Source organism: Hypoxylon trugodes (genome assembly GCF_022578975.1).
Source record: "Hypoxylon trugodes strain CBS 135444 unplaced genomic scaffold F4822scaffold_6, whole genome shotgun sequence".
NCBI lineage: Eukaryota > Fungi > Ascomycota > Sordariomycetes > Xylariales > Hypoxylaceae > Hypoxylon > Hypoxylon trugodes.
In genome coordinates, this window is record NW_026250021.1 from 1,841,203 (window position 1) to 1,860,175 (window position 18,973).

Genomic DNA, 18,973 nt, shown 5'->3' on the forward strand with positions numbered 1-18,973 from the left:
TAAGGTAGCAGCTTACTCCTTGTTCAAGACTGCCTAGGTACTAAGGCACTTTTCATGACATCAATCCCCCCTCCTTACCTTGATACCTGGGCGTATAGCTCTTGCCATTAGCTATGTACGTGTGTATTTCAAAGAAATACATCTTATTTCTCGGTACGGATGCTTAGAATCATATAAACATTTAATTGCAGGGCCTATATCTCAACAACTGTATACGCCAACGGTTAGATCCTCATACCTATTCACACGTATGAAATACCACGACATTCGTTATCAGACCACATAAAATCAAAATATATCTACCTCTAATACCCCTTTTTTCATCACGACGCCAATTGTGTTGGAATTATTGCTCTGCGTATTCCACAGCCGCCCCTAAATCATGGAACCCTTAGATGATCCCGAATGGACATTCGAGTCGTCATCGATAGCGAAACACAATGGAATCATCGAATCACCAAACGACAAATCCGGCCCTCTTACCTTTGGTCTCGAAATAGAATTCCTATATCCTACGTTATTCAGCGGAATACGAGACCCTTATCCACACGATGGACGTACGTTGTGCGTGGTAGTAAGGAGTGACGTCGAGGCCGAAGAGCAACTCCGTTTCTTCCTCGAAGATGTCTCCGGCATTCCTTTTTACCTCCGATACGACGACGAATACGATGCTGGTCTCTTGCTCTACAATCACTGGCGACTTCTTGACGATGTTTCGGTCAAATTTTTCAAGCATGAAAATATGCGGGATACAGACATGCCGGTGCGGCCTCGAGCGGGTTACGTTTGGGTAGGAGGGGAAATCACCTCCGAGGTGATGAACGCCGAAGAATACGACTACTACAAAAAGAGGATATAGGATGTCTGCCGAGCTCTCCGAAAAACACGCATCCATCTCAACGACACAGCATCAGTGCACGTCCATATCGGACGGGGAGATGAACCGTTCAGCCTCGTTACGATGAAGAAGACCACTTGCTTGCTTTACCTTATAGACGAGATGTTGCTGAAATTGCATCACCCTTCGCGCCAAAACAACGAACACTGCCGACCACTCGCCAAGCGCTCAAACCTTGCAGATCTTATAGCGCACAACGCGCATAGAGACTTCATGGTATACACCTCGGTCAGACAGCAAGGTATGGGCGAATTTATACCGGTCAACGCCACATCAGATCGACTTGTACAAGTTAGTTTATTCTCAATCCCCTTAAGAAATTTGGAGCTCGAAGTTCTAACTGCAGAATAGCTACGTCTCATCTAGGAGTGTAGGGACATGGTAGCTATCGCAAAGCTGATGTGTGAGGAACCTGATTACAGTCTCTAGTAAGTAACAACACTAAATCACCAAGGGAGAGTTTACTAACACTTCGGCGTCTCATAGTCCTGGCAGAGGAACCGTCGGGTTTACACGCTTCCTACCAGTGAGCGGCGTCGTACAGGGCAATATACAGACCTTTGAGTTTCGACAGATGGGCGCGTCGCTTGATCCCGACCATATCATCTATTGGGCAAGAGTTTGTTTGGCGATAGTCAACTTTGCTAGACTTTCGGATGGTGAGACTTACAAAAGCCTAATCGAGAAAATAGTGAACGAAGGAGAAAACTTCACAGCGTGTGACTTACTTCATTTTCTAGGTTTGTACGAGGAGGAAATATATTTTAGAGCTAAAATAGCAGGGTACTCAATGGGCGATGTAGAGTTCTATGAGGGGGAAAGAGCAGGAAACTTATTCGTCCCTGAGATGCCTGAATGATGGCAGATTGTGGAAGTAGCAATCACATAGTAGGTAGCTAGCGACATAACAGCGTTGAATCATCTTTACTTGCGAAACCTAAGATGAGTCGTTCTTTTACTTTTAGATTAGGTAGATGACAGGAACTATGAAGAGGAACTTTAAATGATTGGCATATAAATATCTGCTCTGCCGTCGGGGGGACATTTAAACATTTAATCTTGTAAACAACCATCAAAACACACACACACACACATATTTACCTAGTTTTCTTACCTAGGTAATAAGTACCTATATTCATCATCAATATACATCTCTTAATTCATCTCTTCCGATTTTCTTCCACTCGGTCGCCTATCGTTCAACAAGAGCGCAGATTGAAGAAACAATTTCACCACTACCAGCACCTGCCACAAGTATTGGTGATAAGAGCGAAAATAAATTCTCGGGAGCAATTACGAGGGTTGATTAGGAAATTTACTTGATCCCCCTTGGACATACATCAAAACTAAAGGTCAAACATTTTCCAACGTACTTCGATTCACTTAAACCGTCCCTTAAATGGACTCCAATATCATCCTCCACAAGGTCTTCCTTTGGATGGAAATGCATCAATACCTTCTCTGACTTCTTTACAAATCGTTCGACTACGCTTTCGACGCCCCGAACAACAGCTCCTGTGGCCACGGTAGAGAATCGTGTTGGATGGCGCAGAAAATCCAGAACTATCGACAACGCATTCTCCCACCCAGGTGTATGGTAAGGAGAATAATGTACGCCCTAGCCTCCTAATAATCATTAGGCTGCCTGTTTCTTGTGAGCGCTTGCGAAGTCGTCCTTCTCAACACTTAAAGCCTTCGGAAACGAATTATGAGTTGCCCAACTTGAGAAGTTACCTCTATTCCGAGGAATGGGCCCCTATAGGGCTAAGATTTTTGATCCAGGTCATTCTACGAGGGTGTTAGTTCAGAGCAAGGCTTTTTATTATAAGAGAGGAGTTTGAAAGGGGTACAAGTCGACTTGAGAGTGTAGATGAAGGGCTACTAACTGTATGTTTGCCAAGAGGCATGTAACTATCGCGAAGCCAATTGAGGAATTTTATTGTTAAAATAGGCCTGGGTGTTTACGCAATTACGACATCCACGATCAATTATAGCGAACAAAGCAAAGGGTGCTCTCATGAGCAAATATGTTTAATTTAGAATATTGCGCGCTGTTTGAAGGTCTCGGCCTGTATTTGTAACGGTGCACCGCCTCCTGTACATGTCCCCGAGTGAAGAGCAGCAGTAATAGTCTGCATGGGTGCAGCGCAATCTCCTGCCGCAAAGACACCTGCAAGACTCGTCTGATTGAATGGCTGGCTGACTTTAATAGTTTTCATCACCGTCATCTCTAGCCCCAATTGCTGAGCTAAGGTCCCCCTCAATCTCGTTCTCGGCTTATGGGCTAGGAATCCTTCCGTCGTACTGGTGCCATCCTCAAACCGCACAATGACGCGAGAGCGTTCCGGAGCTTTGGTAAAGCCTATTATCTTCCTTGAGTCAACTTTCATCGGAGCCGGGGCTATTGCAAGGGCATCCGTCAGATTCTTGGTGAGTGTCTCGTTACCGTTCGTGTATAGGGTTACGTGCGCCGACATCCGCAATGCCTGACGAGCGAAATGTAAAGCAGGCACCGTTCTCCCAATATCACCTTCAGCCAATATTCCCGCCGAAGCTACGCCTTTCTCCTCCCATCCATGACAGTACAGACAATGAAATCTAGCGGGGTAAAAAAAGAAAAAATTAGCGACCAACATTTTAACGTAGGTAACACGCTCTCAAAAGTTCCCAAACTCACATCCCCGAAACCCAGCACTCAGCATACCCCGGGATATCGAGGAGCACGTCCTCCACACCGGTCGCTAAAATGACTTTCTGCCCAACCCACGTTCGTTCCCCGTCGCTGCTGGTCGCTTCAAATAACCCGTCATCTCGCTGTCTGAGACGCTGGATCTCTAGGTTCTCCACTTCGACTGTGCCGTACCGCGCTAGGTCCTTCCTGGCTGCGCCGCGAAAATCTTCGGGGTCGCGATAGTCCCACCCGGGTACCGCGTGCAGGTGTTTGCTTGGGGAGTTGCGATACACGCCTGAGTCGAATAGGATGGTTTTGTGGCCTTGACGTACTACGGGGATGAGACTTAGTATATGATGTTTGACAAGTAGAAAAAAATTTTAAAGTTGCTACATGAGGTTGGGACTATGGTACTTTGATAAAAACTGGCGGGGTTGTGTGAGGTTACTCTACTCACCTATTGACGAAGCGGCGCTTAGTCCCGCGGGACCGCCACCAATGATGATGATTTCGTACTCGAGAGTCATAGTGGATCGACAGTAATTAACGAGGTATAACGTACGTTGAAAATTTGAGAATATTCGTTGGTTACAGCCATGATGATAACAGGTCGTAGACCAGGTATTTAAGCAATTCCCAGCTCTGCTTGTCGAGGGTATTTCGTGACGATGACAAAAGCTTGCGCAGCTTTATCAACGTTTTAGGATATCAACCAACAACATATGGGGTCATCTGTCAGTGCGATAGTGGACCGTCATCGAGCGGGGATTTGCGGCCTAGGTCTTTGATTGCTTCATTCGTAGTTAGAATCCCGTTGTCTTGTCGATATATCATATACGACGCCTGAAACTCGCATTTGTGGTCGACCAATGACTTCGCCGCATATCGCGATGTAGCATCTATACTTAGTTTTTACTTGTTTAAGTAATAATGTTGGGATCTACTTCGAAGCCTTATCTTATTAGAAGTGGATCTATCTATACCTAAGCAGTTAATAATCAAGTAGAACTTCAAGATGTTTCTAAATTGGGCAATAAATCGGGTTAAGTTCGGATTCGCCTGTGGACATAACTGCGGCGTTGAGGTGGTAGTGGAGCGGAGTCCAAAATGAAGGCATATTTATGGGTAAAGGTATGTTGGTTTTATCTCGAGTGATTGGGTTAATATCGTACGAAATTCTTAGCTAAGTCTTAAGGGAACAAGAAAAAAAAAAGTTCCTTTGAAAGTATCGGAATAGGGTCAAGAAAAAGCAAAAAGAGAACGACGCAGGCCTGATTCGAACAGACGCTCCCGAAGGAACAAGATCACAGAATTTCTCTAGAGATTCTAGTCTTGCGCGTTAGACCACTCCGCCACTGCGCCTTTAATTGGTGAAAACTGGGAGCGTAATCAAATACTATATACTACATTGAGGTTACACTAAGCCCGCTAGTCTCCAGAAAAGGTACCTTCAACTACTTTACTCCGTGAGCTGAAAGATTCCGAGCTGTTACCAGTTCGTTACGAGACAAATACGTCAATAATACCTAGGTACCCGAGGAAAATGGTAGCGGACACTCGACCCTAACCCTGTATTTGACCATATCTCAGCCTTACATGAACCGACAGTGTCGTGTCGCATTATAATTAATATTATTCTAGTAACCCAGTAGAGCTTCATGAATACTTCAGCGCATATTTCACGCCTACACAGGAGTCGTCACTATGCTGGAGTATATGCCTAGGTAGGTACCCCTCAGGGGAGATTATGATAGCCCCCCAGCGATTACTACCAGGGGTATTTCCAATCTTCAAACTCCTAATCCTCATACTAATCCCAGCAACTTAAGGCATCGCCCTACCCAAACCTCTCCCTAGCAATCCTTCTCAGCCCCTCCATAGTCCCCTCCTCTCTTCTTATATACTCCCTAACCCTCTCTTCCCTTTCCGCTGCCTTTGCCCTCGCCTCTTCCTCCCTCCTAACCTCCCGATCCGTCCTGCGCCTCTCTGCCGCCGCTTTCGCGCGTTTATACTCTGCAACGCCATCTTCACCCCCACCCATGAGCTCCGCCTCCCCCACCTCGGCTGTAGCACCTGGCGACCGATTGCGAAAGCTGCGCATCTTGTCATTTACCTCGCGCTTCTTCTCAAGCCGACGTTCACGGGTACCTGCATCGGCACGCGGGGCCAATTCATCGAGACGCGACCGTTGTTCTGCACGGTCGGCACGCCGGGCTAGGCGTAACGATTCGATGTGCTCCAGACGTTCTTCCTCAGCGTCGCCGCGGCGCTGGTCCAAGTCTTGGAGGCTAGGAATGCCAGGGCCGTGTTTGGTTTGTATAAGAGTAGGTTCGGATGGGTCGCGCGAGCGGCTTCGCATAGATTCGGGGAGGGTTGGTCCGTAGTCGTCATCGTCATCGCGTTCTTCTTCCACTCTTCCTTGCTTATTCTTATGGTCTTCTTTCTCTTCGTCTTCATCCTCGTCTCCAGATATTACTGAACCATTATTTATCCCTTCTTGACTTGCATCTCGCGCACCATATCCAGCTATTATAGCCTCTTCCAGCGTCTCAGGATGATACCATCCCTCAGCTAACTCGCCGCGATTCCATTTTCCAACAAAGCTTTTCCAGCGACCGCGAACCTCCCTCTCGTCCATTCCGACTATGTCCTTGCCCTTTTGTACCTTAAGATATTGCGCGAGTAGTGGTCGAAACGTATCGAGGTCGGAGCGGACAAGGAGACGTGCGCCGAGAGGGAGTTCATCTGGGGTTCGCGTCGAGCGCGTTGGGGAGCGGTGATGTCGGCGGTGATGGCGATGATGGTGATTCCGGGTAGCAGGTGAACGCTCGGGGCGGGAATCAGGAGATCGTGAACGTCGCAGTTGTCTCCTCTTCTCTTTGTACGAACCATTGGATTGCGACACGTAGTCATCCCTCGAATCACGGTAACTCTTACGTCGCACATCCCGATGCACCTCATCCCGGGGCAACAACGACCTCCTCTTCATTTCCTCATGCTCATAGTCATAATCATCATATCCCCTCATAACCCGTCCCAAACCAACCCCATCATCCCCTTCTTCCCCACGCGTTCGCTTGCGACCCGAATGACGTCGAGCATCATCCCCCAATCCACGGTCTCGGTACTCTGTAGTAGTAAGCTCCGCCATCTCTCTCAATTAAATTAAACCCTCCCAAAAAAGAGCGATCGAGTAACCCGGAAGGATTCACATTGCCTCCGAAGCCGCAAGCAATTATATGGAAGACATCGGTTTCGAGGGGTCGTACTTGTACTAGGCTAATTTATTAATATGTGCTGTAGTAGTAAGCTAGCTAGTAACCAGGGAAGAATTGGGCAGGAAGGAAAAAAACACAAACTGGAACTGGAACTTAAGACAGATAAGCTTGGGCTTGGGGAAACAGGGTAGCAACCATGCGCCTATCGGAAGATTTACGCCCATGTGGCCTGTGGGGATGGGAAATTTTGACATGTACCGCACTCACATAAGCGAATTGTCCATTAAGGTTCTCACAAGCAGGACCTATGTATCCGATACATAACATAGGGCAGGTACATACACATACATTATTGCATCATGTCTGCTTTAAATATACTTTATAATATCCTTATCTTGGAAAGGTATGATATCGAATTACCCCTGAAAGCACGTCATGTTTCTCATTAGATCAAATAGCAAACATTCCATTGAGCATCATGAAGACAGCAATGCGTCCATATAAAATAATAACTAGCATCCTCGAAAGCCTACTAACGCCCGCTACCGCTAAACCATGTTTACACAGCACAGAAAAAGAGAGAAAATAATAAAAGGTGTTTGCGCGCTGATTATATTGTACGAAACGAAGTCGCTATGCTATAAAGTGGAGGAGAGTCAATAGCTCATGCGTCTGCCACGTCGTGAACTTCGTAAAAACATCATCCAGGGCCGAGTTCTACTCGATAATATCCCCTTTTTCGGAGACACGCCCGGGACCCCTATTTCACACCTGACGAGCATGAAAAAAATCCTCATGTAGGACATCGGCCTTTTAGAGCCGCTTTCTACTCGTCGGCCTTCACCGGGAGCTCCCCCTCTCCTCGGAGAGACGGCAAGAAAGCCGATTGGGGCTCGACCAGTATAACAATTCCCCACCTATGTAGCGACAGTAGGTCCGCAGACGACAATCCACCAATTCGTCGAGAATAAGCGATATTCAACCTCCGAACCTCCATCAAATTCGCGGTCGAAGCGTCTGCATGATGATCTCGCGTCGACGAAAAAAAAGCATTTTCGCTATAGCCCCTTTTATATTGTGTTTAGAGCCATGTTTCAAAATATTGAATTGGGAGATTTTCCTCGTCGCGCCCTATGTATATGTTACGCTCATCTCATTCCTTGGGTATGCATAAGTCATGTATCTCCTCTCTCATGAATTTTCGTCCGAAATCTCAGAGATTTCATTCGATCTCTCGATCTGCTTCTCCTTCAGAAGGCGCTATGTGGTTCAAATATTAAACCACGGGACAATTGGAACAACCACGGTTTCGCCCCCACCTCAATTGGGTGTTTTGTCCTGATGACCCTTAGGGTCTATAGTATCACGATGAATCATACAATTGACACATGCGCAGTCATCGCCGCATCCGCACATGCCACTGCCGTAATCCACGAAGAGGAATTCACTTGGTGATAGGTTTTGATCGTTCCCACCTGGCGAATCGGTATCGGACGGGGTTTGAGCTGGCGCTGGCGGTGTTTCGCTCACCGCCAGCGGCGGATCCGGTATTGAGTTGCCACTGTCTATCTTGCCGTTAACATTGGTTTCTTGGAATGCCATAACCTCGCGAATATATTCGCACGTCGCTTGATTGTATGGGTGGGCAAGACAACCAAGACAATCGCAGTCGGGACCGCAGTTACACACATGGCTAGTATATGAGCCGGGAGCATTTCCATTCGGTTCAACCTGTGGTATCAGGCTCGCCACTAACTGTTCCCACTGCGACTGTTGCAACGGAAAGTGAGGTGTCCCGTACGACGAGGTCTCCGGGTATAAAGCCGACTGACCGAAATTACTTATCGGGTACATCTGTTGGTTAGCTGCTATTTGTTGAAACTGGCCCATTATCGAGCCGTTGTTCGTGATAACCTGAGGGGCATATCCCATCATATGTGTCTGCTCTTGAGGTCTGGTCTGCATCTGGCCCTGGAATTGTATGTGATTCTGCACCTGGGTTTGTGGTTGAGGTTGAGGTCGTATTCGCTGGGAACAGCAGCTTCCCGCCGCTTCAAAAGGCGGCTCTTGCGGTAAGGAATCCCCATTACTAGATGTCGGTGTATGATACGGCGAGCTAGAAGTACCAGGCGTTAACGTACCGGAACTGTCAGATACTTCATTTCCGGAAGCTTGCATTAGCGGCGGTCCCGACAGGCTACCGTTCAGCGACATCAACGGAGAGTCCACTGCACTATCTAAGCGGGAATTTATGTGAGGATATGTTGGGTATTGGTGGTTTCCATTTTGTAGTGATGGAATATAGCTGGTATAATCGGGTATTGACGCTCCATTTCCAGGAGCCGTCACCGAAACATTGGCAGCATTGACCAAATTCAGACTACTAGGGTTCATCCGCTGCAGGGCAGATGCGTCAGCAGACTGTTTGCGAGGTGGTTTCGTCGTCGGTTTCTGTATCCGAAAAGACGCTTGTTTCGCGGGTGATAACGGTGGGTTGTCCGACGGTTCGGCCTTAACGATCGTCGGCGTACCGTTAGTTTTAACAGACGAGCCTCCGCCACAACGGCAGGCGGCACCTCTAGGTATCGCAGCTGTTACACTCGATCTGCATTGGCAGGCCTTTCCCGGCGGATGCGGGCAGGTACTCAGAGGCCGACCCGGCTTTCGCACGGGCAGTAGGAGACGATCCCCCGCATGAGTACATTTAGTCGAACGATGGCCTCGTATGCATGGCTCGCTAAAGATGGAAATAATGACCTGTTAGCAAAAACTACCCAACTCGGATTCGGTCGCATCTTCTGAGATACGAATTTTATATCCGTTACACGAACTCCTGATGTTGAACAGATGGTTTACCAGGAGGAGCGCATCAAAAATTAGCGCGACAGCCTGCAGCCTTCCGAGACTACCAAGGAAGTACTGCGCAAACGAAACCAAAAAGAGAATATGTTTGACTCACCAAGCCATTTTTTGTCCGTTGATGACAGGCATCTTTCACAGAGGCGCCGGACGATGCCAACGCGACAGGGAATTTAAGATATCGTAGGCGTCGCGATGATATGTAGTATAAAGAGATATTTCTTACATCAAGGCAATCCGGAGTATAGCAAGCCCTGAAGTCTACTTCGGAGATCGGCGAGCGATACGCCGGCTAGGGTGAGGTGCTCGGAAACCCTTTTCGTCACAGTCGATGCGCGCGGGTAATAAAATGCGAATCCTGTTAGATTGTGTCTCGGGAAGGTGAGATGATTACTGTGGCATGAGGTGAAAGTGGCTGGCGTCGTGGAACTTGAACCGTCAGAGACGATCGAGATGGACGAGAGCGGATACTCAGGGTTCTACGGGAACCAGGTTGAATAAAGGTAAGGAGATACCGGAGGGTCAGATGAGTTATGAAGGCGTGAGGTATAGGGTATAGGTATAAGGTGTATAGTATAAATGACGGATGTGCTAATGAGTATAGGGACCGCAGAAACAGGTGAGGGTAAACGAATGAGGTTTAATCCGTGCAGTTAGAGGGTCGCAATTTTAATATGGCTGATGTGAGTTTGGAGGTTGAGGCGGAGTAAGATGAGCTAGGAATTATGATAGCGGAAAGCAAAGGCGCTCGTTCGACGTTGAGAACGTTGGCGTCGGCGCTTTGCGGTCCGTTATGGTTTGTAAAGGACAAAACCGTCTCCAAGGCTCGATTATGAATCGATTCGACATGAGTTGCGGTCGAGTATGCACGAACGGGTGTGTGCACGGTAAGTACTCCGGGGAAGCCTCGGTCTTGCGGTCTAGAGGTCCAGAGGTCTAGAAGTCTAGATGACTGGTACGAAAGGGGGAGAAGAAAGGGGACTTTTTTTGACCAGGGTTTAAGGCTCCTTTTTTTTTCTTTCCTTTCTTCTGAAAAATATAAAAAGATGATGACGATATTCATAAAATTGCTTTCAAGTCTTATGGTTTCCTGAGATCTGAAAAAGGGAATCCCCCTCTTTCCATGGGGTGGTAAGGATTGGGGATTGGTGTTGGTATTGGTTGCTGATGCTGGGTTGCTGGTACTTTGGTGGTTGTGCTGCTGGAAGTGACGGAAATTCCTATATATTGAACCTGTTAGATGTTCCAATCCCTCGTTGCCTTCCCGGGATGTTTAGAATTGGTAGTCTCTCTGTCTCTCGCTTGTTGTCTCTTTTCTTGTCTCTAGTACATGTTTACCAGACGACTGAGATGTCTTCCCAATGAAGCATACCTAGAGGTCCCACCACAAATTTAAGACTATCACTTTCAGACCATAGACAGTCGGTGGCTCTCAACTCTACTATGTAGAAAAGGGTCAAAGAGTATTCATTAGTAGAAAAGTGAAAGATGATTGGGATGGTAAGTGTCGTGTTGTCTGTGGGGGTTTCCCAAAACGAGCAAGTTTTGATTGGCTGATTTGCCAAAATGGTGCTGACTTTCAAGTTAGATCCTTCACTTTCCTTCGCTACTATCGACAGGGGTCCTCAAAGAAGGCAGAAGGCGACAAGTACCCAAGTACCACCTACGTATCATTGATGCTGGTACATAAGGTACAGAACTACCTAGGCAAGTACTAGGTACATAATGTACACACATCTAGGTTAGGGACTGCAGGTCGCGCTCACGCTAGACTGGAGGGACGGGGGGAACGGGAATGTGAAGAGCCCTGCAGAAAGATGCGTATCATCTACATCCAATGGACCATGAAATCGACTTTTTCCTTATGGAGGGGCTGAAAGGAGGGGCACTTGTAGAAGAAAAAACATGTAGTTGGTCTCGGGAACGTGGGGCTACTACGTAACTGTAACAGTCCGCTGCGATGTACGTATATGTACCTGTAGACTTAGAGGTAACCTTTCAGCTTCTTGCGGTTAGAATTACCTACTTCTGTCCTACGATAAAATACATTACATTCTTCATGTTCGGGTAGTACCATACCTATTGTAACACCTGAAAGATGTGTCATCTGGTCTGATACCTATCGTCTATTTTTTTATTCAAAATACCTAGGTACATAATGAGTAAAATGGTCTTTCAGAAGTACATAAATACACAGTCAACACTGTATAAAATGTATAAGTAAAGGACGTGCATAGGTACTTGCTCAAGACGCCAAAACTAAAATTCAAGGTTAAATCGATCGCGAGCTATCACCTTTCCTCTTTAGGTAACGGCACTTTCAAAACTCGGCAAGTTCTTGCGCCCGACCATGGCCCTAAGCAGGTACATCTATACATCTAAAACGTACTATCTTGATGGAGGTTACATAACGGACCTACTTACATACAGGTATCACTCGAAAAGCGGCTCTTTAACGAGAATATATCCATGGATCGACCGTAGGGGTACTATATATAGGTGAGCCGTTCACATTTCGGTCCCAGCTTCTTTCCGGAGGGTTCTAGAGTGTGACAGCCGTAAAATAATAAAATAAAAGGTCATCGCAGTACCATAGCCTCGGTAGCAGCCGAGAAACCTAGTCTGCTCATGATTCTATGGTTGATATTATTATACTCATAGCCTACATTATGTATGCGCAATTTATGTTACTTTAAGTTAGCTGTAAGGAACCTTCGAAGATTATAGCTTTGATAGTTCATACTAATAACGTTGGGTGTCTACTCTGCTGATATAAATAAGAATTTGGTCAGTACGAACGACATATTTAGGACATGTACCAAATATCAAATAATACATTGTTATACAAACATATGTATTCAGCCCAATCACATATAATTAATAATAAAAATGAATTCTTATGAAAAACATACTAAAGCAATAACTGGTGGAAATATTCCATAGAATATATTCAGATATGTACCAATAACATGATATCAAGACCCTTATATACCAAGCCAAAAATTCACCAGTTAAACAACGCTGAAGACAACCCCAAGATTCGATCAAAAAAGGAGCCGACTGCCGAAAAAGTTAATTCTCACGTCATAGGGTGTTCGGGATCATTCCAATTGGTTCATCTATGTGACATTTCACGTGGGTGGTGGTTGACCACGTCACCCACGATAATTCGCATTTTTTGGACTTGTTTGGCAGGTAACAAGGCTTGATAACTTATTTGGAAATGAATATATCTAGAAGTTTCATCCAGCCTTGGTGAATTTCTATAGCTATTCATTTATCACTTGCAGCCTGCCTAAGAAGTTAGCAAAGTGGTGCCATTGTTAATATCCTACACACAATAAAGACAGCCTTATCAATTTCACGATGCCCTGAGTGTTTCAACTCACGCCACTATATGCCGGCTCTATCTAATGCGACTAAAATCAATAACATATTGGTTGATAAAGACTAAGGCGCGTAACGCAAAGTGCCATCGTAATCTCCGAGACACGGCTCGGAAGGGGTAACTAATGTAACTATGTACGCCACTCACGCACGCGAAGATATCGAAGGTAGAAATGAAAACGCAATAAGGCTATTGCATTCGGTTCTAGCCTCACTTTACTTCTCTGCGAGTATGTAACTGTACCGAGTGTTAGGTATCTATTCAAAGTAGGAGCTAATATTTAAGCCTCTAAGCTTGTCCAATTATCTATCTAGCTCAAGATGTTATACCATAGGATATCTGCCATAAGGCTATCGGATGTTATAAAACCGCCGGTATCCCAGACAACACCTTGAGGTGTATCATTTCCAGGTGTCGTCGTAGCATCGAGATATATCCCGTCTCAGCCTTGTATTCGATCATGCGTCTTTGGCTCCAGCCGTAGCGAGCTTGTAGCAATTGGCACCCCGAACATATACTCCAAGATACCACACACCGAGGGCTGCGGTTATTCTCGGAGGGGCTCCTATTGGACCGTAGCACTGAGTAGGTAGGCTAAACGCTAGGTGTTCGATCACGTTCGCGACATGCCAAGACTGGGTTGCCTTATTCCCAGGGTCGGAACGTGCCAATATGGCCATTAGTCGTATCGAATGCGATGCAATCCTCCGTAAAGATCGCGTAGTGTTGTTTCTTTTCGTCGCGTTATGACGTCATCTCTCATTATCAGAATTATCGGAATCAGCGAACATATCTACAGCTCTCATACGCCGCCTCGGCAGGTGGGTAATTGCTGGCTTCTCTTCGGATGAGGACTCAATACCGGGTTTCCTGCCATCTTGCCCTCCGCCGGCTTTACTTTCGGGAGCGTCAACAGCGGTGTTTTTATCCTGGTCCACATCTGCAGCGTCTTCGTCCATGGGCACTCCATCGTCATCATCGTCCATCGGGACACCATCAATATCGGTATCCATATCTTCCTCATCAATCGACATCATTTCATCCATTACCTCCCCATCCACGTCGTCAACATCCATATTCGTAGTTTCATCGTCTCGCGTTTCCGCGACCGCGGATATAGGTACGAAACCTCTGCTTTCGCCTTGAGTAGCGCCCGAACCACCAGCCTCGACAGGTTTCCACTTGCCCCTCTTGGCCACTTCATCAACCTGTTCTTCTTTCTTTGCGCTGGGTGGGTTTTCAAATGTCTCTGTAAAGAGCTGTTGGCTCTCTTGTGGGAATGCGCACCAACCCTCCCATAGCCCTAATACTAGTTTAACACTTCGCTTCCATTTATCTGCTCTGAGTCGGCCCCAGTTAAGACGTTCCGATAGGAGACCTAAAGTTTCAAAGACTTTGCCGTCTTTTAGAGAAGTCTCGAAGAGTTGACGATAGCGCCAAGCGTGTCGAACGCCGCTAGTTGCGGATGACGAGAGGATGTCGCTCACAGCGTACAGCCCAATAAGACTGGCAGCACTCGTATCTTGGAGCTCCCCCGGTTTTACACTCGACTCCTCAGGAAAGGGTGTCGAGTTATGTGATTCACCATAGTCTTCCCCATCCTTGCTAGCTTTGCTGTGTTCGGGGTTTGCCGAAGTCAATGAGAATGGCTTGGTTATGTTAGCCACAATCATCTCCACTATCTCATCTGCTCCTCTGCTTGCGTGAGTAATCGCGAAAGTCGTAATTCTAGCAATATCACCCTTTCGAATTTTCGTCAACGTCGTAGGAAGGCGAGCCAATAAATGCGTCAATCTTGCCTTGTCGAGTGGATTCAAATAGTTATTTTCGTTCTCGCCGCCATCCGCGGGTTTGTGCCCTTCATCATCATAGTCTTCCTCATCAGATGAATTGTACTCCGAATCTGACACAAATTCGTCGATCGCGGTGGCGTATTCGTACGGTAAGTCCTTTTCAGGCATTCTCCAAGCATGACTACCTTCGAAGAGTGGTATGTATTTTCCCTGCCGTCCATTTTTGACCTGAGCGCCTGTGATAACTTCCCAGAGCCGCCACCGATACCAAACCCCGCCTTCGCTACGCGCATCCCAAAGCCAAGCCCATTTCTCTTCTTTCTGTACATCGGGTCGCGACATCAATAGTGCTTCGAACTCTGGGCCATGCGATATTACCGATTCGACAACTTTGTGGATTAATTGAAGTTGCTTTATATCTCTTGGTGCTTGGACCGGGACGTGTAAGATAGTTCGATTCACTGGGCCTCCGCCTGAACTATAAGATGATGGGGGAGCAAAGCCGCGATGAAATCCACCTTGGTGGTGGGGATTATTATTATCATTAGCTTGTGGGACGGGTTTTGCGCCGAAGGGTTGGGACGTGGACGAGGATACGAGATTCGATGTCGCTGTGGATGCTACGGCAGATGATAGATGCCTATGTAGCGACAGATAGAAACCATAACCAAGATATCGATTCTGTAAGGAACTGACTGCGGTATCGATGTCGGTCGCGGGTGTCTCCTTGGACAATGTAACAATTGCGGCAATCGACTTTCTTTCGGTACTTCCCGGTGCGCCCGGTATAATCTTGACATTCTCTGCCGTTAAATTCGGTGGTATGAGGGCCTTGATGACTGCAGGCGATGTTCCTGGTGGTAGATTAGCTAGGCGCAGCGTAGGCTTCGCTATAGCCCTCTGCTCTGCTAAATCCCTTGCTCTCGTGTCGCTTTCGTCGTCGCTCGCATTAAACACTTTCGCTAAGCCTTTCGATTTCGGCGCGTGACCACCATCGCTACTGTCGTCATCGTGAAATCCAAGTCGACCCCGAGTATCATCTGCTGGCTTCCTATTAAACTGCTGGGGACTATCATACTTCCTCCTATTGTTGAAGGCTGTGGGCGGAGGTCCCAAAGATCCAGGTCCACTCTTCGAATTTGAAGAACCTCCAGGTCCAGCACCGAAATGTCTTTTAGGCGGTGGTACTCTACCTCCATCTCGACCGAAAGCGCCGCCTTGCTGACGCGCACCGAACGCGTTTTGTTGGTTGGATACGGTACCGTTATCGTCTTCGTCTTCATCGTGATCGAAACTCTTGACAAAACTTTCATATACGGCGGCAGTTTCGGCAGCTTCCCTCTTGCGCTTGGCCTCGGCCTCGGCCTTTTGTTTTTCGAACGCGGATTGTTTCGAAGGCTTTTGAAGCTTCGCCTCAACGTCCGGGAAAGCGTTGAATTTCTTGGACGACATTATCGGCGAGGAGTGTCGGGCAATTGTCACGTAGGATGTCGCATTCTGTAATTATCTTCCCATCGATTGTCTATTGAGGGAGGATGCTAGATCCGGAATATCGATGTTTTGGTAAGAAAGCTAGAGCATTAGAGCTCTGTTAGATCGAAGGAACATCCATGGATCTGAGGGTCGATTTTTGGATTATGTAATTGGATGTAACATTGATAAATTTTAGTACGTACCTCGAGATTGATGTATACAGTAATAATCGTACAGTCATAAGCCACGAACTTTACCGTCTACGTATACATCTAAGTCGGAGTACCCCTCCGATCTTGACCGACCCTACGACTATAACAAAGAGACGATCTCGTATCAATCACTCCAATAGCGCCCTTCCAATGTACAAAACCCGACTTGTGGGGTATCACCAGCTGATTAATTCAATCTTTCTCGCCTACTAGAAGCGGCACGAGGAGCATAAAATCCCTATATATAAATATTAAAGAGTTCGGGATGTGTGTGTATTTTATGGCCAGATAGCATTTCTTATGATACATGTCTTACATCGTCATCCTTAACTGATACCCCCCTTCAGTCTTCCGGTAGCACGAGCTTCGTCATCATAGTCCGCAGCTGACTTACCTTCCCTTCTTGGTCAGATACCTGGTTACCATAGATAAAATACCCTATGGCGCCAGCTGTAACAATGGCTGACGTCCTGTCTTGCCCATGTCCCGTCCTCCCCGACGTTACAGCCACCGCCATCGATTCGGATGCCGCAGCCCGTAATTTCAAGGCTCCCGATAGCATCCTAATTATCGGCGCCGGTGTCTTCGGTCTCAGCACCGCATTCGCCCTAACCAAGCGTCCGGAATTCGCCTCAACCTCGATAACAGTTCTAGACCGATCCCCCGAAACAGGTGTATTCCCCGCCCGAGATGCCTCTTCCGTCGACTCATCGCGCATTATCCGTCCAGACTATGCCGACCCCGCATATGCTGGTCTCGCGGCCAAGGCGCAAGCGCATTGGCGCCAGACCTCTGGACCCGATGCGCTCGGCGGCGAGGGTCGCTATACTGAGAGCGGGTTCGTCCTAGCCGCCAACGACGGGCCCATGGCACGGCCAGACGGCACGCTAACAGCCCTCGCGTATGTCAAAACGAGCTGGGTGAACGCTCTAGCATTAGCCCAACGCGAGGGTAGACCATTAAATTCCGTGCGCATGATGCATTCGGCCTGGTCTGTTGCGAAGGTGACGGGTGCGGGTGAATTCGCCGATTGGGGATATCTCAACGAAGCAAGTGGGTGGGCTGATGCCGAGGCTAGCATGGATTGGTATTACAAACGAGTCGTTGCTACAGGGAGAGTGAAATTTTTTAATGGCACCGCCGAGAGTCTTGAGACGGATGATGCGACGAGGAGAGTCACGGGCGCGCGACTCAAAGATGGAACTACGCTATCGGCTGATCTAGCAATTGCAGCCGCGGGCGCCTGGACTCCCACATTGGTTGATCTTTCATCGCAAGCTGTAGCTACAGGACAAGTTCTTGGATACATGGATATTACAGAAGAGGAGCAGAAAAAGCTAGAGAAAATCCCCGTGATGTTGAACTTATCGACTGGGTTCTTCGTTATCCCCCCTCGAAATCGAGTTCTCAAGGTAGCGCGTCACGCATACGGATATATAAACCCCAAACCGTTATCGAAATCACCCTTAGGAGTTCCAGGATCCGCGAAAGGACAACCAAAGCTTGTCTCTCAACCATATACGCACTTGGACGATGCGAATCTCTCCATTCCACCAGAGAGTGAGAAGGAATTGTTGGAAGGCTTACGGAAGATAATACCTTTGCCTGAGCTTAAGGATAGATCTTTCTCTCGAACACGTCTTTGTTGGTATACGGACACTCCTACTGGCGATTGGATTGTAGATTATCACCCATATTGGCAAGGTCTATTCGTTGCTACTGGTGGGAGTGGACATGCCTTCAAGTTCCTACCAGTCATTGGTGATAGTGTGGTAGATTGCATCATGGGTAAATGTCCTGAACAGTTTCAGAATAAATGGAAATGGAAGACCGTGGACAACATTGAAAAAGCAATAGTAACAGAAGACGGAAGTCGTGCGGGACAACAAGGTCTTATTTTGGAAGATGAACTTAAGAAACATGCAAATTAATCGAGAAAAGATTTGAGTTACAACAGATTCAACAGCATATATCACGATACTAAAACCAAGTCACAGGCAATGGGTCGGTAGAGGATGTTCATAATGTGCATAAAGCAACGATGTATGCTCTACCTAAGGAATTACCTTAAGTTATTAATCATCCGTCTGATATCTGAATGCTTCGTAGGAACTAAAGTTCTTGTGAATGCAAAAGGTTCAGACTTCGCCGACGCCTTGAGATCGGATGATTAAGAACTTAGAGGCATACAATCATGATCACTAATGATCCTTTGGCCTATGGAATAATTTCATCTCAAAGGCACGCATCATCCATTCCACCCTTCCACCGCGGAAATGCCAATACGTATTTCCGCATACCGCATACCGCAACCTAGCCGACGCCCCTTCCGCCGACTATGCAACCATTCCCTCAAAGAGGTCGAATTAAGGCGACACTTCGACCAGCGCGAATGCCACCGGGAGTGTTTCAGTGCAATCTAACCCACTCAAATGGGTCTCAAAGGCGTTTTTTATTTTTT

At 47.1% G+C, this 18,973-nt stretch overlaps 6 protein-coding genes and 1 non-coding gene across 7 annotated transcripts; 2 read left to right on the top strand and 5 right to left on the bottom strand.

Moving 5' to 3' along the window:
- Positions 1-97: 97 nt before the first annotated feature.
- Positions 98-1,757, top strand: F4822DRAFT_444305 (uncharacterized protein; the record flags this gene model as incomplete). Its single annotated transcript, XM_051463213.1, has 5 exons — positions 98-790; positions 860-1,189; positions 1,265-1,326; positions 1,385-1,557; positions 1,639-1,757. The coding sequence occupies exons 1-5, from the start codon at positions 383-385 to the stop codon at positions 1,755-1,757; spliced, it is 1,092 nt and encodes a 363-aa protein (XP_051313482.1). The 5' UTR covers positions 98-382.
- Positions 1,758-2,934: 1,177 nt separating this feature from the next.
- F4822DRAFT_430456 (FAD/NAD(P)-binding domain-containing protein) lies at positions 2,935-4,096 on the bottom strand (the record flags this gene model as incomplete). Its single annotated transcript, XM_051461304.1, has 3 exons — positions 2,935-3,496; positions 3,576-3,900; positions 4,027-4,096. The coding sequence occupies 3 exons, from the start codon at positions 4,094-4,096 to the stop codon at positions 2,935-2,937; spliced, it is 957 nt and encodes a 318-aa protein (XP_051313483.1).
- Positions 4,097-4,830: 734 nt separating this feature from the next.
- F4822DRAFT_t83 lies at positions 4,831-4,931 on the bottom strand. Its single transcript has one exon. It is a non-coding gene; the product is annotated as a tRNA-Ser (tRNA).
- A 169-nt stretch (positions 4,932-5,100) lies between these two features.
- On the bottom strand, positions 5,101-6,961 carry F4822DRAFT_407352 (uncharacterized protein). The gene has a single exon (XM_051458482.1). The coding sequence runs from the start codon at positions 6,718-6,720 to the stop codon at positions 5,407-5,409; it is 1,314 nt and encodes a 437-aa protein (XP_051313484.1). The 5' UTR covers positions 6,721-6,961; the 3' UTR covers positions 5,101-5,406.
- A 984-nt stretch (positions 6,962-7,945) lies between these two features.
- On the bottom strand, positions 7,946-10,032 carry F4822DRAFT_290487 (uncharacterized protein). The gene is made up of 2 exons (XM_051455012.1): positions 9,747-10,032; positions 7,946-9,524 (listed from the first exon to the last, which is right to left on the bottom strand). Exons 1-2 carry the CDS (start codon positions 9,776-9,778, stop codon positions 8,108-8,110), a joined length of 1,449 nt encoding a protein of 482 aa, XP_051313485.1. The 5' UTR covers positions 9,779-10,032; the 3' UTR covers positions 7,946-8,107.
- Positions 10,033-13,320: 3,288 nt separating this feature from the next.
- On the bottom strand, positions 13,321-16,667 carry F4822DRAFT_290540 (uncharacterized protein). The gene is made up of 2 exons (XM_051455013.1): positions 16,504-16,667; positions 13,321-16,399 (listed from the first exon to the last, which is right to left on the bottom strand). The coding sequence occupies exon 2, from the start codon at positions 16,277-16,279 to the stop codon at positions 13,787-13,789; it is 2,493 nt and encodes an 830-aa protein (XP_051313486.1). The 5' UTR covers positions 16,280-16,399; positions 16,504-16,667; the 3' UTR covers positions 13,321-13,786.
- F4822DRAFT_290609 (putative fructosyl amino acid protein) lies at positions 16,668-18,959 on the top strand. Its single transcript, XM_051455014.1, has one exon. The coding sequence runs from the start codon at positions 16,953-16,955 to the stop codon at positions 18,441-18,443; it is 1,491 nt and encodes a 496-aa protein (XP_051313487.1). The 5' UTR covers positions 16,668-16,952; the 3' UTR covers positions 18,444-18,959.
- Positions 18,960-18,973: the final 14 nt, after the last annotated feature.